This window comes from Oncorhynchus mykiss, chromosome 12 (assembly GCF_013265735.2).
Source record: "Oncorhynchus mykiss isolate Arlee chromosome 12, USDA_OmykA_1.1, whole genome shotgun sequence".
Taxonomy (NCBI): Eukaryota; Metazoa; Chordata; class Actinopteri; order Salmoniformes; family Salmonidae; genus Oncorhynchus; species Oncorhynchus mykiss.
This window is the reverse complement of record NC_048576.1, coordinates 84316577-84341885: the sequence shown is the minus strand read 5'-3', so window position 1 is coordinate 84341885 and position 25309 is coordinate 84316577. Positions and strand designations below refer to the sequence as shown.

The 25309-nt window shown below is 43.5% G+C and overlaps 2 protein-coding genes across 3 annotated transcripts; one reads left to right on the top strand and one right to left on the bottom strand.

Annotated features, from left to right (window-relative positions):
- Positions 1–399: 399 nt before the first annotated feature.
- Positions 400–5066, bottom strand: LOC110538693 (protein YIPF1). 2 transcript variants are annotated; one of them, XM_021625668.2, is made up of 9 exons: positions 4731–5066; positions 4338–4403; positions 4037–4185; positions 3825–3905; positions 3592–3679; positions 3275–3391; positions 2922–3088; positions 2493–2675; positions 400–2206 (listed from the first exon to the last, which is right to left on the bottom strand). In XM_021625668.2, exons 2-9 carry the CDS (start codon positions 4366–4368, stop codon positions 2117–2119), a joined length of 906 nt encoding a protein of 301 aa, XP_021481343.1. In that variant the 5' UTR covers positions 4369–4403; positions 4731–5066; the 3' UTR covers positions 400–2116. The 2 variants fall into 2 exon arrangements, with proteins under 2 accessions (XP_021481343.1, XP_021481344.1); XM_021625669.2 differs by having other exon boundaries at positions 2559–2675.
- An 88-nt stretch (positions 5067–5154) lies between these two features.
- LOC110538692 (mitochondrial import inner membrane translocase subunit Tim29) lies at positions 5155–7655 on the top strand. Its single transcript, XM_021625665.2, has 2 exons — positions 5155–5545; positions 6053–7655. Exons 1-2 carry the CDS (start codon positions 5305–5307, stop codon positions 6838–6840), a joined length of 1029 nt encoding a protein of 342 aa, XP_021481340.2. The 5' UTR covers positions 5155–5304; the 3' UTR covers positions 6841–7655.
- The last annotated feature ends 17654 nt before the right edge of the window (positions 7656–25309 follow it).

Below are 25309 nucleotides of genomic sequence, written 5' to 3'. Positions count from 1 at the left end.
CGTGTCCAAGGAATATAGCTGTAAATGTCCTCCAAGCACACACACAAAGCAACTACACCTGAAGTGCTCGGCTGTCCCATAAATCTCAGGGCCAAGCCCCTCTGAGGCGTCAGGACAAACAAGAATCCATGTTTTCAACGTACAGTAAGCAGAGCACTGACAACTTGAGGGCTGGAACCAATGCAGCTTCCTCATGAAATAGTAGATAAGATGGAAGGCTGTGAAATATCCACCATCTCCAGCCCCAAGTTGTGCAGGCCTTTGTCCCAGCCCAGTACCTACCAACTAATCTTAATTGAATCAGATGTGCTGGAACAAAAGCCTGCCAAGACAGCACTCCAGGACCGGCGTTAGAGACCCCTGCCCTCGGGCTGTAGTCAACACCAAGAAAACGAGCAATTGACTGGAATGACAGTTTATTCACACAAACTCAGAAGTCTGAACAAAGAGGAAAGAATAATTAAATACACTGACAAACCCTTTAATTTACAAGTATCTACAAAAAGAAAAAGTTGTGTGGATACATTAGTCAGCACAGTACTACACGTTCCAAGTCATAGGAGTGGTTTGAGTTCTAGGACAACCCATTTCAATCTCAGAGGGCTGGCGTGGGTGTAGTAGGCCTTGGTTCCAGCCAAGCTGTAACATACATGTTGATCCAACTCGTCTGATGGTAGAATCAGGCGTTTTTGCTTGGCTGGAACAAAAGCATGCACCTTTATGGATAAGGTTGGCCACCCCTGTATTACATTAAACATTCATACAGCATTTCCCTCATCTGAAGATCAGACTGCAGCTGAGGATTTCAAGTCTAAAGAATTCCTTTCCTTGGTCTCCTCCATCCTTGGTCTCCATCTGCACTGACAAAAATGTTTGAACCAGGCCCTAGTCATAATCTAAATGGGAATGTCTCAGCTGTATGAGCCTCAGGAGAAATGTTTCATGTGTCATCAACACCCTACTTCAGTCTATGGCTAGCTATAAACCTCATAGTTCTTCATGGTTAGAGCAGATATGCTTCCTCCTTTCTTACGTTTTTTAGTGCAGATAAGAGGAAGTCTGACTGTTGAGGTGCACCCAACTTCTCCATGATAAATATTGATTTATTACAATATACAAGTGCAGAATTTACAGTGGAATCATTTCTTTATCCCTTTCTCTCCCCAATTTCGTGGTATCCAATTGTTTTAGTAGCTACTATTTTGTCTCATCGCTACAACTCCCGTATGGGCTCGGGAGAGACGAAGGTTGAAAGTCATGCGTCCTCCGATACACAACGCGCGCATCCAACCCGGAAGCCAGCCACAGCAATGTGTCGGAGGAAACACCGTGCCCCTGGTAACCTTGGTTAGCACGCACTGCGCCCGGCCCGCCACAGGAGTCGCTGGTGCGCGATGAGACAAGGACATGCCTACCGGCCAAGCCCCCCCCCTAACCCGGACGACGCTAGGCCAATTGTGCGTCGCCCCACGGACCTCCTGAACCCAGAGTCTGATGGCACAGCTGGCGCTGCAATACAGCGCCCTTACCCACTGCGCCACCCGGGAGGCTAGCGGAATAATTTCTGCAGCATAAGCAAGACATTTCCCCCCAATGCAATCCTCATCCCATAATTTGTTTACTCATAGACCTCTATCCTTGCCCCTTCTCTTTGTAACATATGTAGTCAATTACACAGTACTTTAATGGGCTGCTGAAGTCCATAATAGAGTAGGGCTCACACATCCAGAACCTCCAACACAACGTTATGGGTACCTTTCTGACCACTTGTCAGTCCTCTGTATCCTTATTATTGGCTAGAGCATCGGAGTATACAGGCGCTACGTCCCCTTCTCTGATCTGAAAGGACTGGATAATGTGTGACCCACTGGGCTAAAAACATCCACACAGGTGTCAAACTGATTTCATCCAACGTTCCCTCTCGACTCAGTCCTCACACGACAATGTAGTTAGTCAATGGCGAAATCGCTATCATCCGTTTGGTGGTTAAGCCAGCTAGCTACTCTTCCAATGCTCACAGAGTAGGTAACAAAAGCCTAAACATTTTATCTAGTCCTTTCAGATTCCCCAGTGGTCTCAAACATTGACACATCTCCCTCCCTCTGGTTCCTCTTGGTCAGTGGGTCTTGTTGGTCAATACTGCTGCTGTGTGGTTGGGTGCGAGTGTAGGAACTGGTGTGTGAGTCGCTGTCTGGAAGAAATACATCTGAAAGATAGCATAGAGGGACAGGTATAAAGGGTTAGAAACTTAACGAAGAACTATGAGGTTTATAGCTAGCCATAGACTGAAGTAGGGTGTTGGACATGAGACATTCCCATTTAGATTATGATTAAGGCCTGGCTCAAACATTTTTTGGGATAAGTGAAATGAGGACTACTTTATATTCATGTCAGACCATGATCACTGCCATTCATCTTCAAATTATTTGAACAGGGCCTAGGAGGATGGGGCTAGGTAACTATTACCCATAGCACTTATAGTGGGCTCTTACCTTGCAGCCAATTGATAGCAGTGCATGGAGAACAACGATTGTTGCCACGGTGGCAAAAGCAGTCACCTTGGTGTCATCACGGACGACAGGCCAGAAGGTGAGCACCAGGACCGACCCAGAGATCACCATGGCGACCAGGATGAGGAGCCATCGGAGCCATTCGAATGGTAAGATCCACAACACCTGAGAGGGAGGTGATTGGTTTGTTACTTGAGAATAAAATGTTTGGATTGGGTCCCAATCAGATAGAAATATACTATAAAGGAAAGGGTCATATTCACTAGGCACAAAAACGAAAGAAAACTATGAAACCGTAAAGTAGGTACCATCTGAACTTCATTTTCCATTGCAAAACATTTAGCTAGGGGATTAGTATGTTTTGCTAGCTGAATACAACCCAGACATTCACTAGTGTGTCTGCTGACTCACTGAGGTGGGGATGTAGATGAAGAGGGAGTAGCCGTAGACACACACTGTCTCCAGGAAGGAGTAACCACTCTGCTGCCTCTCCTCCCTCTGCCTCCAGGTCAGGAAACCCCATACACCCAGGGGCACCAGCCAGGCATACAGGAAGATCACTACAGCAGCTATTGTCACTGAGGGAGTGAGAAAAAGCAATCAACATCAACACTGCTATTGCATGTAATATAACATGGTCTTGAAAAAGGCCTCTGTGCTGAAATGTAAAGAGAAAACAGTCAACAATCCCCTTTATGTTTACATAGCAAATCTCACATGAAACCATTGATAAGGAGCCACGCTGTAACCCCCAGGTACCATACCTCTGTGGAACTGGGGTCTGTAGTGGTAATGGGGGCTCCCCAGAGAGTTCAGGAAGGTGGACAGGTTTCCACTGATGGCCAGAGAGAACACCAGCGTCACGCAGATCCAGAAGGGACCTGGACATACAGGGAACCAGGAGGTAAGGTTAGTCTGGGTAGAGGTGGTTCACATTACAACCTAAGATATGCAGAGTTTGGCAAACTGTCGTCCAGTTTTACGGCAATAAAAGTTAACATTCTAAGGTCCATTCGAATTCAGATCTAACTATCTAGGAACAATTGTATCTAAGCTATAGTGGTGATTTGTGTCCCATTACCATACAAATCTGGACTCGACTGGAGGGTGTGTTTGATGAAGTTCCGTCCTGGTAAATGCATCACCGACCCCTTGACCCTGTCCAGCACCTGCATCCCATGATAGGAAGTCAGTCAACCAATGGACATTGTACAGCAACTAACATTTACAGTTTCTATATGGAAGATGTGAAACAGCAACATATAGGCCAGTCACATGAGTGCAGATTAAACTGTTATTTCAAGCATATTGTACCTGCATTGTATCCACATTGAAGAACGACTGGTAGTACTCAAAGGTCCAGAAACCGCTAGTTTGTTTCTCCCCTCTTAGGAGCTGTAAACAGTAATGTCAATCAGTTATCCCCATATTGCTTGGTTTTTGGCTGTTTGTGCAAACGTCATTACAAAGGCAAAATTTCAGATTATTAATGTAGCAATGTGATTGGACTCATTCATCGTCCTGACCTCTGAACTCTCCTCCTGTCCCTCATCATCGGACATGTCCAGTTTGATGTCCCCAGTGGCACCGGCCAGGGCCATACTGCTGGAGCCAGACATACTGAGGGTGGAGGCCCCAGGGTCTGCTAACAATAGGTCAGTGGCCTCCTCAAACTCTAGAGGAGAGGAAGACAGAGGAGGTTAGAGTGAGGGAATGAGAGAGGAGGTGCGGGACAGTGGCAGTGACAGATGTAGAGACAAGGAGAGAAGGGAAGAGTGAAGATGAGGTGAAAGGGGATAAACAGAGAGAGGAGGATGGGAGCCTCACCTTGGAACTTAAGATCATCTGGACTCGCCATGGTAACTCTGGAAAGATGACCACCTCATGCAAGACCTGGAAGGAGATGAGTCTATGAGAACTGTTGAGTCTAACGTATGGCAACAGTCTGTGTTCTTCTCCCAGATAGGGTAGCCTGCTAGCTTTTGCTACATATGGACAATATGTTATTTGTTGGCTGCCTTCTAAAGCATACGTAACAACATGTGTAGGCATCCTTTATCGAATATGCAGGTGCAATTTTTTAATCTGACAAATGACAGATTGTGTTGATCTGTTTGGCAGGCAAGCAGTCTGTGTGTCATGTTTATGCCTATAGTTTAGCTCTAGCTAGCTAGCTTCAGATTTATAGTCATACGTTGACCGTCGTGATCCGAGACTTACCTGTTTGTCGCAGGAGGTTCTGTTGTGTTGTATCCGCAATGCGAGCCAGTCAGCTATGTTAGCAATGCTGACACGACCACCTCGCTAGCCTGACAGCTGTCGAGCTAGCACTGTTTTCTCGCTTTATATCTCAATATCAACTCACCTAACAACAGCAGCACATAGTTAACATTTTTTTTTTTTTAAACGTGTACTGCGTTGGATGTCTGAATAAACTAGCTAGCTAATGGTGTTAATTTCAACTACGGTGCACTAAATTCTCATTATCACTTGCCTGTTCCACGTCACCTTATGTACACAACGGATCCTGTGTTGGCTCAAGTCGGATTATCATGTTCACGTGACCAGGTACAGGCGGAAGATAATGTGGAAGATAATGCCAAATGTGAGTGTTTTCTTTGTAATATGGGTGTTATCCGAATGTTTAAAAAAACAAACATTTGTACTTACATTATATTTATTACTTTATAATGATATTACAGGGATTTAATGACATTCTTTTTAAGCAGAACTGGATATTGGATATTTGTTTTTTTTTACGGGAAAAATAATAATAATACAACTTTTCACTGACATGCCATTTTGTCTCAATAAATTCAATTTTTTCACTTTGGAAATTAATGTATTTTCCGACCCGCTGTGTTTTTCCGGTCCGAGCCAGTCCGAATGTGAACTTCCGGGAACGATCGGCTTCTGTCTGACGGACATGGCTGCCTCGTGGGTGCTCAGGAGATGGTGCTCCACCTCTGTAGCAGAAGCAGGAGCAGCACCCGTTAATGGCACCCGATGGGAGAGGTTGAAAAATAGCAAATTGGGTAAGAAATCGACCTATCTCTTGGTTGCTGTGTTAGCCCACCACGCCTTTACGAACCTGAACGAACTCATGATCTTTCTTCCTTAACGGTCTTGCCAAAGTCATTCATTAGGTTATCAGATTATGTGACATTACCTTCAAACAAACTGTATCACGTTGTGGCTTTTACACAAGTTAGATTTTAAAATATACTTCATACACGTCTATGTAAAGGCATTGTTTGTTAGCTGTTGATCCTTCACAGTTGCCCCTGCTTGCAATCACAGGGTGGAGGAAGGTACGTGACAGGTTATTGCTGTGACCTCTCTCTGAGACAATCCCCATCAGTTTGGAGATGCAATGCAATACAATACAGTGTTGGCACACAAAACATTATAATTGTGTGCATGCCTCACTACCATGTCTAGGGTTATGGTGTCAGTCTGTTTTGCCTTTGTTTTAGTAAACTATCTATCTTATCTTGTGTGAATGCTGTCTTTTTCTCACAATTCTCTCCCCTCTCAATCAGGTGTGTGGTTTAGCGGCATGTCCAGAGACTACAAGGAGGCGTGTCGTGAGATTGTGGTGGGCGCGTGGGAGAGGCCAATGAAAGCTTCCATCTATCTGAGCCTTCTGGGTGGAGCTGGCACCTGCATCTACACAAACCCAGACGACGCCTCCTTCGAGACCACCGTCCTGGATACAGCCAATCAGCTCGGGCTCCTGACGCCGTGGATACGCAGTGGAACATCGGATGGGCACGTGCAGAAGCTGGCGAAGCTTCGTAACGAGGGAAGGTTACGTCACCTCAGCATGGGAGTGGTCTCACTCACCTACTTCGCCGATTATAACCCGGACGCCAGTCTTTACGAGGCCCAGTGCTCCAACCTCTCTATCCCCTGGAGGGAGCTCCACACGCGGGTACTGGACGTTGGTTTCGCAGGTCGCTGGTGGATCCTGGACCATAAGATGAAGGACTATGATGTGAACGACGAAGAGTTCAAGCAGCTGCCGCCTGCTATGGCCGCCACAGTGCCCCCTGGTGTCCAGGGGGTGGAGAATAACGAGAGGCTGCACAAAGAGTCATGGATGCCTCTGAAGACGGAGGAGAATGAGGAAAAGGCATCGGCAGCCGTAGAGGAGGAGGGGGGCATTGTAGAACAGATAAAGATGCATAGTTTAGATCTTGTAGAAACAATAAAAATAAAGACAGGCATTGTAGCTCAACCACAGGAGCTACCTGACCCAGAACCACAGGAGCTACCTGACCCAGAACCACAGGAGCTGACGCTGACAGAGACTGAGACACAGGAGTAGCAGACACAAGCTCAAGCAAAGGCCTAATGGACTCACACATAATGAGATGGCTGAACAAGAATCTCTGAAAGGACATATTTATTGGATGTTGACAAGATGATATGTGTGTATAAGAGTACCTTCTGCACTGTTTAATGTGTTATATAGCGCCCAAGCCTATTAACACTCTGGACTATAGCTACACATGACATGATGTTAAATAAATTACTGTTAACAGTTTACTAATGATACTTATTTGGTATATAGTGCTCTATACTGAGATATGATAATTGATGCCATGGTCAGCAACATGTTAAAGAGATTCTCTAAACAGCCACTACAAAACTTGATATTCTCTGGCCCTTTTGAATTAGTTTTAGCCAGTAGTTCTGAAAGTAGCGCTCACAAGCTAAAAGTAGTCCCCGGAAATGGCGTACTACGTCACATGTGCACCATGTCATTGCTCTCGTTCTGCTGTGTGCATCTTGTTAGCTGTCACTAAAATAGTGAGGGGCTGAAGCTCATTAGCTAGAACTAGAATTGTTAGGGGGCTGGCCCATGTGGGGGAAAATGTAGGAAAATGGCGGAGCACAGCTTCCAGGAAAACAGTTGCTTTCAAACTAGGGATTTCGTGGTTAATTGAGGTGAAACAGTAATTCTGCTCATAGATTATGCCTGTATGAACTACACATTGACACATCCAGCCCAAAGCGGGAGGTTTAAAAAATAGTTAGAAGTCGCCAAAGTTCCGGAGTACGTCTTTAACAATACAATAAACCTCCTCTAAATGGTCTGGATTTATTAATTATTGTCAAATTAAAGTACTATTGTAAGAATTTGAGTTTTGTGATGATCATTTACTCTGAATACCTCCCCATGATTTGATCTTAGACAAAGCAGAGGCACTATCCAGGGAAGAATATACCAAGATTTTACATTTAAGTGGAACATGTAGCAATTTTTGATTCCTCCAGTCCAGACTGTTTTTTAATACTTTCCTCCTCAGGACTAATATCACAGTAGCATTAATTCTCAGTGTGTGACTTCTTCCATAAGAAGTGCATGTTTGTCTCCCTGAGGTAAGTCAATCAGTATTTTTGCTGCCGCCTCTTCTTGGGATTATAGAAGCTGTGTATTGCTGTGCTGCCCTTCAGGCAGATAGAATGGGCATCCTTTCTTCCTAACGTTTGAGAGTAATTATTCCATTTATCGTATTGCCTTTGACCAACCTCCCTTATCATTGTAGAGCTTAACTCATTTTGTGGAAAAATCCTCTCCAGATTAATCTCTCATACCCTTCTATCTCTCTTTCACTCCATCTCTCTTCTCTCTCTGTTCATGTCTGTTATTGATCCTGCTGTTGTCTTGACACTGATCCTGCTTTGGCTCCAGTTACTGATCGCCATCTGATCTTTAGGATAGGATCATTCATCGTGATCAGGGGCCATTCACACACGGACAGGGAGCTATTGAGGTCTGCAACACGAGTCAAGGTGGACTAATAGTCTCTCACACAAACAACTAGACTCTCAAACATGCTCAAACAGAACTAGACTCTCAAACATGCTCAAACAGAACTAGACTCTCAAACATGCGCAAACAGAACTAGACTCAAACGTACTCAAACATGTCTAGACATATATGCAGCCTACATCTCACTCAGCGCATGCCAGATGTGCATGATATCTCTGAGCAGCTCAGCAACATTATTGTATCTGGATGATGGCTACTTGCAAATACTCAGAGAAACATACACACTAACAAAGGCAGCAGTTATCAGAGTACGAGTTTCAAAAGGTGACTGAGGGCCTGCCCTGAAGTTGGCCCCCTCTTGGATCTCGACCCCTGAGGTCCCGATTCTTTGTAATCCAACCCCAGGATGGAACCAAAGACTAACCTGAAACGGACCTTATTTTGTATTTATTTAACTAGGCAAGTCTGTTAAGAACAAATTCTTATTTACAATGACGGCCTACCCCGGCCAAACCCAGATGACGCTGTGCCCATTGTGCGCCGCCCTATGGGACTCCCAGTCATGTCCGGATATGATCCAGCCTGGATTCAAACCAGGGACTGCAGTGACGCCTCTAGCACTGAGATGCAGTGCCTTAGACCGCTGTGCCACTCCGGAGCCCAAAGGGGTCAAGAGGTGAAACAATTGTCATTTACAAACCACTGGTGAGGACGGTCGAATGTCACCTACGAGAGACAGGTGTTCTGGATCAGAACTGCCTTAGTAGAAGGATGAATATTTTATGGTTCAAAACCCCTTGTCAAACCTAATGCTCATGAATAATACAAATTATTCAAACCAAACAGCCTTGTTTTGGGATGGATGCAGGTACTCATACACTCTGTTTATGTGTGTCAAGTCCACAGAACTAGAATGAGATTATATTTCTATGGTCAAGTAAATCCCGTTAGTGATAATACCAGTCTACAATCTCTTAGACATAAATGGGTAAGAACATGAAATCTACTAAAACTGTTTTAATCAGTGTGGAATTCCTGTCATCCATCATCACTCTATTATCTTACATCCTTCCACCCGCCGTCTCTCAATCCCCTTTCCCCTCCTCTCATCCTTCCACCCAGCCGTCTCTCAATCCCCTTTCCCTTCCTCTCATCCATCCACCCAGCTGTCTCTCAATCCCCTTTCCCCTCCTCTCATCCTTCCACCCAGCCGTCTCTCAATCCCCTTTCCCCTCCTCTCATCCTTCCACCCAGCCGTCTCTCAATCCCCTTTCCCCTCCTCTCATCCTTCCACCCAGCCGTCTCTCAATCCCCTTTCCCCTCCTCTCATCCTTCCACCCAGCCGTCTCTCAATCCCCTTTCCCCTCCTCTCATCCTTCCACCCAGCCGTCTCTCAATCCCCTTTCCCCTCCTCTCATCCTTCATTCTCTCTACCAGAGGGGTCAGTGTTGTCATTGTCAGTTTGTGTGGTCTATCAGCAGATGACCACTGCTGGTCAATCAGGCTGGTCTCATAGACTGGAAACAACATAGTAAAGGAACATCTGGGACACTCAAATTAGTATGATATGTTTCGTTTGGTTTATTTCTTTTAGTCACATGTCTGTGGAACTTGTTCAGTTTATGTCTCAGTTGGTGAATCTGTTATGTTCATACAAATATTTACACATGTTAAGTTTGCTGAAAATAAACGCAGTTGACAGTGAGAGGACATTTCTTCAAATCAAATCAAAGTTTATTTGTCAGGTGCGCTGAATACAACAGGTGTAGACCTTACAGTGAAATGCTTACTTACAGGCTCTAACCAATAGTGCAAAAAAGCTATTAGGTGAACAATAGGTAGGTAAAGAAATAAAACAACAGTAAAAAGACAGGCCATATACAGTAGTGAGGCTATATACAGTAGCGAGGCTATAACAGTAGCGAGGCTACATACAGACACCGGTTAGTCAGGCTGATTGAAGTAGTATGTACATGTAGATATGGTTAAAGTGACTATGCATATATGATGAACAGAGAGTAGCAGTAGCGTAAAATAGGGGTTTGGTGGGTGGTGGGACACAATGCAGATAGCCCGGTTAGCCACTGTCTCTGGTTGGTCGGCCCAATTTAGGTAGTATGTACATGAGTGTATAGTTAAAGTGACTATTCATACAGTGCCTTGCGAAAGTATTCGGCCCCCTTGAACTTTGCGACCTTTTGCCACATTTCAGGCTTCAAACATAAAGATATAAAACTGCATTTTTTTGTGAAGAATCAACAACAAGTAGGACACAATCATGAAGTGGAACGACATTTATTGGATATTTCAAACTTTTTTAACAAATCTAAAACTGAAAAATTGGGCGTGCAAAATTATTCAGCCCCTTTACTTTCAGTGCAGCAAACTCTCTCCAGAAGTTCAGTGAGGATCTCTGAATGATCCAATGTTGACCTAAATGACTAATGATGATAAATACAATCCACCTGTGTGTAATCAAGTCTCCGTATAAATGCACCTGCACTGTGATAGTCTCAGAGGTCCGTCAAAAGCGCAGAGAGCATCATGAAGAACAAGGAACACACCAGGCAGGTCTGAGATACTGTTGTGAAGAAGTTTAAAGCCGGATTTGGATACAAAAAGATTTCCCAAGCTTTAAACATCCCAAGGAGCACTGTGCAAGCGATAATATTGAAATGGAAGGAGTATCAGACCACTGCAAATTTACCAAGACCTGGCCGTCCCTCTAAACTTTCAGCTCATACAAGGAGAAGACTGATCAGAGATGCAGCCAAGAGGCCCATGATCACTCTGGATGAACTGCAGAGATCTACAGCTGAGGTGGGAGACTCTGTCCATAGGACAACAATCAGTCGTATATTGCTCAAATCTGGCCTTTATGGAAGAGTGGCAAGAAGAAAGCCATTTCTTAAAGATATCCATAAAAAGTGTCGTTTAAAGTTTGCCACAAGCCACCTGGGAAACACACCAAACATGTGGAAGAAGGTGCTCTGGTCAGATGAAACCAAAATTGAACTTTTTGGCAACAATGCAAAACGTTATGTTTGGCGTAAAAGCAACACAGCTGAACACACCATCCCCACTGTCAAACATGGTGGTGGCAGCATCATGGTTTGGGCCTGCTTTTCTTCAGCAGGGACAGGGAAGATGGTTAAAATTGATGGGAAGATGGATGGAGCCAAATACAGGACCATTCTGGAAGAAAACCTGATGGAGTCTGCAAAAGACCTGAGACTGGGACGGAGATTTGTCTTCCAACAAGACAATGATCCAAAACATAAAGCAAAATCTACAATGGAATGGTTCAAAAATAAACATATCCAGGTGTTAGAATGGCCAAGTCAAAGTCCAGACCTGAATCCAATCGACAATCTGTGGAAAGAACTGAAAACTGCTGTTCACAAATGCTCTCCATCCAACCTCACTGAGCTCGAGCTGTTTTGCAAGGAGGAATGGGAAAAAATTTCAGTCTCTCGATGTGCAAAACTGATAGAGACATACCCCAAGCGACTTACAGCTGTAATCGCAGCAAAAGGTGGCTCTACAAAGTCTTAACTTAAGGGGGCTGAATAATTTTGCACGCCCAATTTTTCAGTTTTTGATTTGTTAAAAAAGTTTGAAATATCCAATAAATGTCGTTCCACTTCATGATTGTGTCCCACTTGTTGTTGATTCTTCACAAAACAATACAGTTTTATATCTTTATGTTTGAAGCCTGAAATGTGGCAAAAGGTCGCAAAGTTTAAGGGGGCCGAATACTTTCGCAAGGCACTGTATATGATAAACAGAGTAGCAGCAGCGTAAAAAGAGGGGTGGGGGGGGGCACACAATGCAAATAGTCCGGGTAGCCATTTGATTACCTGTTCAAGAGTCTTATGGCCTGGGGGTAAAAACTGTTGAGAAGCCTTTTTGTCCTAGACTTGGCACTCCGATACCGCTTGCCATGCGGTAGTAGAGAGAACAGTGGCTGGGGTCTTTAACAATTTTTAGGGCCTTCCTCTGACACCGCCTGGTGTAGAGGTCCTGGATGGCAGGCAGCTTAGCCCCAGGGATGTACTGCGCCGTACGCAATACCCTCTGTAGTGCCTTGCGGTCAGCGGCCGAGCATTTGCCATACCAGGCAGTGATTCTCGATGTTGCAGCTGTAGAACCTTTTGAGGGTCTCAGGACCCATGCCAAATCTTTTTAGTTTCCTGAGGGGGAATAGGCTTTGTCGTGCCCTCTTCATGACTGTCTTGGTGTGTTTGGACCATTCTAGTTTGTTGTTGATCTGGACACCAAGGAACTTGAAGCTCTCAACCTATCCACTGCAGCCCCGTTGATGAGAATTGGGGCATGCTCGGTCCCCCTTTTCCTGTAGTCCACAACAATCTCCTTAGTCTTGGTTACATTGAGGGATAGGTTGTTATTCTGGCACCACCCGACCAGGTCTCTGACCTCCTCCCTTTTGGCTGTCTCGTCGTTGTCTGTGATCAGGCTTACCACTGTTGTGTCGTCTGCTAACTTAATGATGGTGTTGGAGTCATGCCTGGCCATGCAGTCATGAGTGAACAGGGAGTACAGGAGGGGACTGAGCACACACCCCTGGGGAACTCCAGTGTTGAGATTCAGCGTGGCAGATGTGTTGCTACCTACCCTCACCACCTGGGGGTGGCCCGTCAGGAAGTCCAGGATCCAGTTGCAGATGGAGGTGTTTAGTCCCAGGATCCTTAACTTAGTGATGAGCTTTGAGGGTACTATGGTGTTGAACGCTGAGCTGGAGTCAATGAATAGCATTCTCAGTGTTCCTTTTGTCCAGGTGGGAAAGGGCAGTGTGGAGTGCAATAGAAATTGCATCATCTGTGGATCTGTTTGGGCGGTATGCAAATTGGAGTGGGTCTAGGGTTTCTGGGATAATGGTGTTGATGTGAGCAATTACCAACCTTTCAAAGCACTTCATGGCTACGGATGTGAGTGCTACAGATCTGTAGTCATTTAGGCAGGTTGCCTTTGTGTTCTTGGGCACAGGGACTATGGTGGTCTGCTTGAAACATGTTGGTATTATAGATTTAATCAGGGACATGTTGAAAATGTCAGTGAAGACACCTGCCAGTTGGTCAGCATATGCCCGAAGCACATGTCCTGGTAATCCGTCTGGACCCCGCAGCCTTGTGTATGTTGACCTGTTTAAAGGTCTTACTCACATCGGCTACGGAGAGCGTGATCACACAGTCGCCTGGAACAGCTGGTGCTCTCATGCATGCCTCAGTGTTGCTTGCCTCAAAGCTAGCATAGAAGTTGCTGAGTTTAAAATTGTGTTAACCCCTCTACCACCCCCCCCCCCCCCCCCTTCAGAGGACAAATGCCTTTGTTTTTTTTACAGGTTTTTGGCTACATATACATACATGTTACATACACATTTTACATACATGGTACTTTTATATAAAGCAATCACATTACAATACAATAATTCCCTAACCAAACATAAACTTTTTAATCCCAACCCTCAGCCACTCTCAGCCCATCCCACCTATCACCATAGACCACCCTCGTTTGGTTTTCATGTGCCAAATATTTTTCAATTGTGCAGTGATGTTTTACAAAATGTTTGAACCTTTCATATTTTATCCACAGGTTGTGAGCTTAAGGTGAAAACCTTTCCTATGAGTATTATTATATTATTAATTGGCTGACTATGGCTCTCCAAATCGCCCAACGTTGCTATTTGTAAGGTTCATTTTAATTGCATGTTGTGATTTTTTTAACCATTCTTGAACCTGTGACCAGAAACAAGCTACATAGGATCAATACCAGAATAAATGAACTATTGATTCTGTCTCTTCGCAGAAAAATCTACAGAGCTGAGATTGTTGTATGTCTCATATATATAGCAATCTATTGGTGGCAATAATTGTATATAATAATTTAAATTGAAAAACTCTTTAAGTGTTGAATCAAGTGTAGTTTGTTGTACCAGTTCATAAACCATATGCCATGGAATTGGTACAAAGGTTCCTCCTATTTATGTTGCACCCTGTATGGCACAGCTGTCAACATTTATCCTCAGATGAAACTGGTATATTATTCTATTTATGCCAGTTCCTTTCAGCCAATTTGTATCTTTAATATATGGCAGGCAAACTAGTTCCCTACCTTCTCCGTTTTCCACTTGCCTCCTCCAGTTTTGTGGTAGTGCTGCAATCAATTGGTTGTAAATTTGGATTGAGCAGATATGCAGTTATTGAAAATATATGGGAATATGTGACAACTCCTCCGTTTCTATTCATAACATTAACAAATATAATACCATATTTAAACATTTTTTTCCATAACAAACATTTTTTTATTAATCAGTATATTTGAATTTATTCATAACATTTGTTGTAATATTTGTTCTATCTTTTCTGGAGGATAAAACTGAAATTGTATGGCTTGTTTAAGAAAGGGCGATACTTTAAACAAAATTTCATTTTCAATTAGTAGGAAATGAGAAGTTGTAATCTGTATAAAGGCAAAAAGGCCATTTTTGAACAATAATAATCTACTGGAAAACCATTTCTTGTTTGTCATATTAATTTTAATTCATAACATATCATACAAATTGTAATTTGTAACATATCATACAAAATGGATGATGGACATTCACAAATGAATACATACCATACCTGTCACGTTGGCTTAAAGGAGATTCGGGAGACAGACACAGGAACGCGTAATAAGGTTTTTTATTAAGCCCCAAATTATGGCGTGCCGTGTAAAGGCACGGGGACGAAGACCAAACAAACACGTAACAAAAACACAGGGTAGAAACCCAAACAAAAGAGTGAGGAGTACCTCTGATAAATAACACACGCGCACAATAATTAACACACTGGACACGATCCGTAATCATCTGCGCAATCCACAATGGCATGAAGGCCAAAACACACAGCACAGGTACTCACACGCACCAACGGACATAGTAACAATAATCGACAGCCCAATGGAAACCAAAGGGCAAATTTATACAAGTACTAATCAGTGAGAATAGGGGACAGGTGTGCGTAATGAAAGTTCCGGAGGGATCCGTGACAATACCAAACATAACATATCATACTAATTTCAGTGGCCCGGATTTTCATTTACTATGTTACGCCTACCCCTCAGTCCAAGTTGCAGGTCTATAGGATTAGGACAGGACCAGATGTACAGGATATTCAGCCTCATATTCTATACATGGATCAGGAGAGGACGACCATGATGTCATAGACTAAAGCGATGTTCCTCTGCTGCTCTTTTGGTTTGCCAGATCTTATACAGATTTAGTGAACTCTCAAGTGTTTGTTGCAATGTAAGTGGTCCACAAAGAAAGAACAGCAATATCATGTCCGGTCCCGCATGGCCCAAGGTTGAGAGACATTGGAACAAGGAAAAGCTCTTATCCAGTTCCACTCACCAGTACAGGAATAGTCTCCGGAGAATGTTGGTATTGTTGTCCCATATCTTTTTCACATAATTCTTTAGGTGATTGTCTGGCCACCATGTTGGCCTCAATGACCACAGCAGCACCAGCCCCATACACACTAACTAATCAATATGTAACTAAGGAAGGAGAGCGGATGATGGAGAGAGGGGTAGAGAGCAGGAGGAAGAGTAGAGGAACAATGATATTGTAGGAGAGGTTTATCAATAACGCGGGGGAATTGTTCTGTTTTTAGGTTTATCCCACAACAGCAAGCTTATTTTTTATTTGTGTTCGGCTTTGGTTAGTTTTATTTCATGCAAATTAGATTCATAAAATTTGAACCAATGCATCCATCCAAACTCTATGGAAGATACATAACACAAGTAACAGTATTTTTTGTTTCACTTGCCCTTTTTTGGCACATGGCTGAATTTAGATTTGTTTTAGTTTCTTTATCAAAGTAGTACGACTACAAAAGGAAACATCATAGCTCCAAATATCTCCCAATAAATAATGACATGCCTGTGAGTCTACAGTCTTTCAGTTACAAAAGACTGGGAATAGAGCAGCATTTACATGATAGTATTATACAAAGGGGGTTAATAAATACAGTGTGTGTGTGTGTGTGTGTGTGTGTGTGTGCGTGTGTGCAAGAGAAAGAAAGAAAGAAAGAAAGAAAGAATAAAGATAGTGGAATGACAGGGATTAAGGGTGGCATGTGTATAAATATAAATGGAGTGTGAACAGTTTTGAAGGTGGGAGAGAGAGTATGCAAGCACACGCGAGAGGGAGAGAGAGACAGGGTGGAGGAGGGGCAGAGAGGGGGGATAGGGAGAAGCAGAGCGTGCACAATATTCATTCAAACTGACACAGGCTGCATGTCCTGGTTTGCACTTCTCTCTCTCTCTCTCTCTCTCTCTCACACACACACACACACACACACACACACACACACACACACACACACACACACACACACACACACACACACACACACACACACACATACACATACACATACACATACACATAGGCATGGAAACACCAGACAGTCTGCAGTTAAGTTTACAGCAGCAGGAAGAAGACATTGGAGAGGTGAAGAAGGAGAGAGAAAGAGAGTAATAGACCGGGGAGGGGAAGGAAGAAAATACAAAACAGGGAGAGGCACTGGGGGGGGGTGAAGGAGACGGATGAGTGAGAATAGAGAGAGAGAAAGGGGGATCAGAGTTTGCAAATGGGGAGAATAGAGGATGTAAAGGAGAGGGGGTAAAGGAAGGGATAGACAGAGATAGAGGAATGCGGGGCGAGGGAGAGAAACGGGGCTTGGCGTACGGAGGGGGCAGAGAGGAGGAGAGAGAGACAGAGTGTCTGGCTGCATGTGTCGGGGCTGGACACAGGAGGACAGAGGGTAAGTGCATTCTACCTGCAATCTATCTTAAATCATTACATTCATTTACTATTTTTATATTCTGCTTATAATGTTGTATTTAAAGTATATCTTCATGTTGTAAGGAAGGACATAGCACTTTCATAGATCTGGATATAACATCTGAGTGCATTGTCATCCTATGGAAGAGTTTCTTACAACCAGACATAAATATGATGTGACAAATGTGTCAAGGGCTGTTTGTGTGCTTGGACATTAATGCATGATGCAGCTACTGGGGGCTATTTAATGGAGGCTTGCATGGCTAGTGTTTTAATATGCATCTATGTAGTCATGCATGGAGAACATTTTCACAATAGTATGAGTTCCAGCAAGTGAATTTATTTGTGGTGAGTGATTTCCATTCACACCTCAGAGTGTTATATGATAGTATGATAGTAGTGACAGTGCATGTTGTCGTCTCACCCATGTCGGTTTGATAGTACTAATTGAATCCATGCCACTGAATGTGTGTCTGTTTTAGAGTGTTAGGCATAATACATTAACGTGTGTGTTGTGAGGGTTATTGATGAAGATGTCAGAGGTAATGGGAATGGTGATGGACCTTCCCCCTCGTCTGGGTGACTGAGTCTGTGTCTACCTGCCCCAGACTGGATCAATACTTTAATGCAATTCACTTCAATTGGGACTGGTGCACGCACGCACGCACGCACGCACACACATGCACACGCACACACACTAACAAAAGTAAACGCAGACTTAGTGACTGTGTTGAAAATGACTGTGCAAGTATGTAACACACAGAACCTTCATGTGAAACACAGACACACACCCACACACCCACACACAGTTTACAGTAATGGCGGTGGCTCCCTTGAACTCATTCACCATAGGGTCATGGGTTCAAGTCCCAGGTGGGAGGAGAAGTGGGGACGGGGGTTGGTCATGACCCTATCCTTCCTCTCAGACCCTTCCTCACTCTTCCTCACTTCATACTCCAGCCACCACAATGCTGAGACCTAGACCATCATCAAGGGCTGTAATCTGTCTTCTCATTCACATATACACACACGCAACACACACACACACACACACACACACACACACACACACACACACACACACACACACACACACACACACACACACACCCCAATTCACTGACCCTGACATAGCTGTTCAGCAACATCAGACAGAGACCGAGTAAAACCCTGGCTTCCCCTTCGCTCTGTGTGTGTGTGTGGACTTGTGCGTACATAAGTGTTTGCGTGTGAGGGTGTGTGAGGGTCAATGCTAAATGTTTATTTTGGTTGTTGTTAGCAGAGAGTTGTGCTAACAGTGGAGTGTTAAGTGTCCCCGCTCCATCACTGTCTGTGTGGTGGCAATTAGCAGGCTCTCCCTGTCTGCAATTTGTGTGGTTTGGTTTTCCTATCCTTGTGTGGACCAGAAGTCTGGGACCAGAAGTCTTCACAAGGATAGTTAAACAAGTATAATTCAGACATTTGGCCAGTCCCCACAACAAAAATGCTTTTTTAGGCTTAGGGGTTAGGTTTAGGGTTAAGGTTAAGATTAGGGCTAGAAATAAGGGTTAGGGGTTAGGTCTCGAGTTAGAGATTAGGGAAAATAGGATTTTGAATGGGAATCAATTGTTTGGATAAATGTGTGTGTTAGACAAGTGGCTAAAACATTTTACGTCCAGCCCTGTATATATGTAGCCTATCAATATATGCATGTGTGTTTGTTTATGTGTGCAAATATATAAATAGCCTAGATGTTTTGGATATCTGTATATGTTTATGTCCGTGGGTAATTATACATGTATATCGTGGGTTTTAATAAGTGTATAGGATACAGCTGTGTGTGTAAGTGGGGGTGTGCATGGGTGTTAGTATCTATTTAGATGTTTGTTGCTGGCGGCATGTCCATGTGATCTTGTTATGTGAGCAGCCAGCCCAGCCCCATGCAGGAAGAGTGCGGGAGCAGACAGACAAACACACGCATGGCCAAACCAGACAGACACACACAACCTCTCTTTCATAGGAAATGAGACCAGGTAACCTCTGACCATTCAGCCTGTCTAGAAACGCCAAGCCTGGAATCGATCAACACCCCCCTGCCCAGACAGCCTCCCTCCCGCTTTTTCCCTCCCTCCCTACCTCTACTCCTTCCAACCATTCCTCCTCTCCTCCCGCCCCACTTTCTCTCTACCCGGTGACCCCCCTCACCCTCAACTCGCTCTCCCCTCCCCCACAATCAGATGATCAACCCCACAGTGGCTATGCTATACCTCACTCAGCAGCACAGCAACCTCCAAACACTGAACAAGACCTACCGCTCCCTCTCTCTTCTTCTCCTCCTCTTGCTGGGTCTGAACCTCTGACCAAACACTGCACAGGACCTACCGCTCCCTCTCTCTTCTTCTCCTCCTCTTGCTGGGTCTGAACCTCTGACCAAACACTGCACAGGACCTACCGCTCCCTCTCTCTTCTTCTCCTCCTCTTGCTGGGTCTGAACCTCTGACCAAACACTGCACAGGACCTACCGCTCCCTCTCTCTTCTTCTCCTCCTCTTGCTGGGTCTGAACCTCTGACCAAACACTGCACAGGACCTACCGCTCCCTCTCTCTTCTTCTCCTCCTCTTGCTGGGTCTGAACCTCTGACCAAACACTGCACAGGACCTACTGCTCCCTCTCTCTTCTTCTCCTCTTCTTGTTGGGTCTGAACCTCTGACCAAACACTGCACAGGACCCTGCCATGTTCCCAAAACATAAGGTAAGAGGAGGCAAGTCTTTCTTTATTTTACCTTTATCTAACTAGGCAAGTTAGTTAAGAACAAATTCTTATTTACAATGACGGCCTACACCGGCCAATCCCGGACAATTGTGCGCCGCCCCATGGGACTCCTAATCACGGGCCGGCTGTGATACAGTCTGGATTCGAACCAGGATGTCTGTAGTGACGCCTCAAGCACTGAGATGCAGTGCCTTAGACGGCTGCACCACTCGGGAGCATGTGTGTGAAATAGATGGCAATTTATGAGTTGTCATCTATACATGTCATTCTATATGCAAGTTAGATTTGGGATTTCCCACTGTACTTTGTTCAGTCAAATGTATTTTCTAAAGCCATTTTACATCCGCAGTTGTCACAAAGTGCTATACAGATACCCATCCTAAATCCCCATAGAGCAAGCAATGTTTTTGATCACTGCTTATGTGTACAGGTGTATGTAATCCGGATTGTGTGTTATTTTACATTCTATATTGGGGTTTTATGTGTACAGGTGTATGTAATCCAGATTGTGTGTTATGTTACATTCTATATTGGGGTTTTATGTGTACAGGAGTATGTAATCCAGATTGTGTGTTATGATGTGTGTTATGTTACATTCTATATTGGGGTTTTATGTGTACAGGTGTATGTAATCCAGATTGTGTGTTATGTTACATTCTATATTGGGGTTTTATGTGTACAGGTGTATGTAATCCAGATTGTGTGTTATATTACATTCTATATTGGGGTTTTATGTGTACAGGTGTATGTAATCCAGATTGTGTGTTATGATGTGTGTTATGTTACATTCTATATTGGGGTTTTATGTGTACAGGTGTATGTAATCCAGATTGTGTGTTATGATGTGTGTTATTTTACATTCTATATTGGGGTTTTATGTGTACAGGTGTATGTAATCCAGATTGTGTGTTATGATGTGTGTTATGTTACATTCTATATTGGGGTTTTATGTGTACAGGTGTATGTAATCCAGATTGTGTGTTATATTACATTCTATATTGGGGTTTTATGTGTACAGGAGTATGTAATCCAGATTGTGTGTTATGATGTGTGTTATATTACATTCTATATTGGGGTTTTATGTGTACAGGTGTATGTAATCCAGATTGTGTGTTATGATGTGTGTTATGTTACATTCTATATTGGGGTTTTATGTGTACAGGTGTATGTAATCCAGATTGTGTGTTATATTACATTCTATATTGGGGTTTTATGTGTACAGGTGTATGTAATCCAGATTGTGTGTTATGATGTGTGTTATGTTACATTCTATATTGGGGTTTTATGTGTACAGGAGTATGTAATCCAGATTGTGTGTTATGTTACATTCTATATTGGGGTTTTATGTGTACAGGAGTATGTAATCCAGATTGTGTGTTATGTTACATTCTATATTGGGGTTTTATGTGTACAGGAGTATGTAATCCAGATTGTGTGTTATGTTACATTCTATATTGGGGTTTTATGTGTACAGGAGTATGTAATCCAGATTGTGTGTTATGATGTGTGTTATGTTACATTCTATATTGGGGTTTTATGTGTACAGGAGTATGTAATCCAGATTGTGTGTTATGTTACATTCTATATTGGGGTTTTATGTGTACAGGTGTATGTAATCCAGATTGTGTGTTATGATGTGTGTTATGTTACATTCTATATTGGGGACTTTTTAAACATGTATTTTTTCCATATTTACTAAGAAGCACCAGGTTACTGGTTTGCACCTATTACACACAGTAAAACATAGTAAAACAGGTTATGATACAGTAGGCTGTAGGCAGGTCTGGTAGTCAGTCTGTCTATAGCATTCATGTCCCAGTGAACATTCAACGCTGTCGGTGAGTTTGTGACTTAGAGAAACCATCACGTGTTGAGTGTACCCTGCCTCTTGAGTTCACATCTTTGCACACACACTCACACTAAAACACACACACACCTCATCTGGATTAGAGTACACACTGTAGCCCTTACCAAGATGGCTGCCTACGAGGTCCTTCAGTGAGCAGTGATGTTGCTATGAAAAGGCCTTATCTCTTCACCCACTATGATGTCATAAGGAAAAGGCCCTATCTCTTCACCCACTATGATGTCATAAGGAAAAGACTATCTCTTCACCAACTCTCACAGAGCAGGGTCCCGGTTCACATTCATCGCTGTCGGTGGGTTTCAATGCTTTGACTCACCCGATGATGAATGACAACTGTGGCCAAGCCTGACATAATTTCCCCCTGATGAAACATCCTTCGTGTCTGCTGTCTGGATCTATCTGTCTGTCTTCCTGTCTGAAGGGATCAGTTATTACCTGTATAAAAATTGTGATTTTGTCAGAGGTGAGATTTACTTTTCAATAAACACCCTAAAATGTATAACCTGAGAATTCTCATGTTGTATTTTATGAAATGTCATGATTTCACAGTATTCGCACACAAAAAAGGCTGGGTAAGGACATCAATGCAACACCTGTTTTTTCATATAATGGTTACTCATAATTCATCCATGGAGTTTAAGTGAAGAGTCATTTTTACAGTGCAGCCCTGTAAAACAGATAGAGATAAAGAGAAAAAGAGATAAGAAGTTGACATAAAAAGGGTAGATAAAGAAAGGGAGAGTCTCCCTCAAATGAGATAAGAAGGAGAGAGGAGAAAGAGGGAGATTAGAGATGACAGAAAGAGGAGGAGCCATGTTTTTTCCTCCAGACAGCTCCAGTATATATACACTATATACACACTCACTCAAACACACAACACAGTTACTCTTACAACAAAAAACACACATTCACATACACTACACTACACATGCACATAAACACATAACATACATAAGCATACCGATGCCATATAAACATACAGTACACACACACACACACACACACACACACACACACACATTTACACTCACATGCTGCTGCTACTCTGTTATTTTCCTTATTCTTATTATTATCTATCCTGATGCCTAGTCACTTTACCCTGCCTTCATGTACATATCTAATAGCTAATATTTTTAGAGAATTGGATTGATTGATTGTCTATATGGCCTCCAGACAGCTCCAGTATGACTGCATGGCCTCCAGACAGCTCCAGTATGACTGCATGGCCTCCAGACAGCTCCAGTATGACTGTATGGCCTCCAGACAGCTCCAGTATGACTGTATGGCCTCCAGGCAGCTCCAGTATGACTGTATGGCCTCCAGGCAGCTTCAGTATGACTGTATGGCTTCCAGACAGCTCCAGTATGACTGCATGGCCTCCAGACAGCTCCAATATGACTGCATGGCCTCCAGACAGCTCCAGTATGACTGCATGGACTCCAGACAGCTCCAGTATGACTGCATGGCCTCCAGACAGCTCCAGTATGACTGTATGGACCCCAGACAGCTCTAGTATGACTGTATGGACCCCAGGCAGCTCCAGTATGACTGCATGGCCTCCAGACAGCTCCAGTATGACTGCATGGCCTCCAGGCAGCTACAATATGACTGTATGGACTCCAAGCAGCTCCAGTATAACTGCATGGCCTCCAGGCAACTCCAGTATGACATGCTGAGCACTTGTTGGCTGCTTTTCCTTCACTCTGCGGTCCAAATCATCCCAAACCATCTCAATTGGGTTGAGGTTGGATGATTGTGGAGGCCAGGTCATCTGATGCAGCACTCCATCACTCTCCTTCTTGGTCAAATAGCCCTTACAAAGCCTGGAGGTGTGTTGGGTCACTGTCCTGTTGAAAAACAAATGAGTTAGTCCCACTAATTGCATGCCAGATGGGATGGCGTATTGCTGCAGAATGCTGTGGTAGCCATGCTGGTTAAGTGTGCCATGAATTCAAAATAAATCAATCACTGACAGTGTCACCAGCAAAGCTCCCCACACCATCACATCTCCTCCTCCATGCTTCACGGTGGGAACCACACATGCGGAGATCATCTGTTCTCCTATTCTGCATCTCTCAAAGACACGGAACCAAAAATCTCAAATTTGGACTCAACAGACCATTGGACAGATTTCCACCAGTCCAATGTCCATTGACCGTGTTTCTTGGCCCAAGCAAGTCTCTTCTTATTATTGGAGTCCTCTAGTAGTGTTTATTTTGCAGCAATTCGACCATGAAAGCCTGATTTTGTGACGTGTTTGTTTGGTCTTTGTCCTCGTGCCTTTACATGGCACGCTGTAATTTTGGGTAAAGAAATTTAAAAAACTATTACACATTCCTGCGCCCGATCCTTCACACAACGTGACTCTTTTTGTCTTTAAGTAATGATGGACTTTCTTTTCTCTTTGCTTATTTGAGCTGTTCTTGCCACAATATGGACTTGGTCTTTTACCAAATAGGGCTATCTTCTGTATACTACCTCTACCTTGTGACAACACAACTGATTGGGTCAAACGAATTAAGAAAGAAAGAAATTCGACAAAATAACAAGGCACACCTGTCAATTGAAATGCATTCCAGGTGACTACCTCATGACGCTGGTTGAGCGACTGCCAGAGTGTGCAAATCAAAATCAAATCAAATCTTATTAGTCACACGCGCCGATACAACAGGTGAAGACCTTACAGTGAAATGCTTACTTACGAGCCCCTAACCAACAATGCAGTTTAAAAAAAGAATACGGAAAAGAATAAGAGATAAAAGTAACAAGTAATTAAAGAGCAGCAGTAAATGAACAATAGAGAGACTATCTATATACAGGGGGGTACCAATACAGAGTCAATGAATAGACTGACGAGTTTCAGAAGAAAGATCTTTGTTTCTGGCCATTTTGAGCCTGTAATTGAACCCTTTGTTGCTCCAGATACTCAACTAGTCTAAAGAAGGCCAGTTTTATTGCTTCTTTAATCAAAACAACAGTTTTCAGCTGTGCTAACATAATTGCAAAAGGGTTTTCTAATGATCAATTAGCCTTTTAAAATGATAAACTTGGATTAGCTAACACAACGTGCCATTGGAACACAGGAGTGATGGTTGCTGATAATGGGCCTCTGTACGCCTATGTAGATATTCCATAAAAAATCTGCTGTTTCCAGCTACAATAGTCATTTACAACATTAACAATGTCTACACTGTATTTCTGATCAATTTGATGTTGTTTTAATGGACAAAAAATGTGCTTTTCTTTAAAAAACAAGGACATTTCTAAGTGACCCCAAACTTCTGAACGGTAGTGTATATTGTACACAATAAAGAAAAGAAAATACGGTTCAACAGCTGAATAATGCTCCCAGTGTTGATCAAAGCTCAGAACGCTTATATTCTTGACCTGAGTTTTAATCGCGCCTGCCTCTTTGCGAACAAGTGGAGTAATGAACAGTGATTTGTTCGCTATGTTCACCTGCATTCCCCGGATTTGCCTCCTGGATTTTCCTTTATAACAGCGCATTCAACACTCTTTCAAACGGCCAGCTCCGCCCTCTCACGGC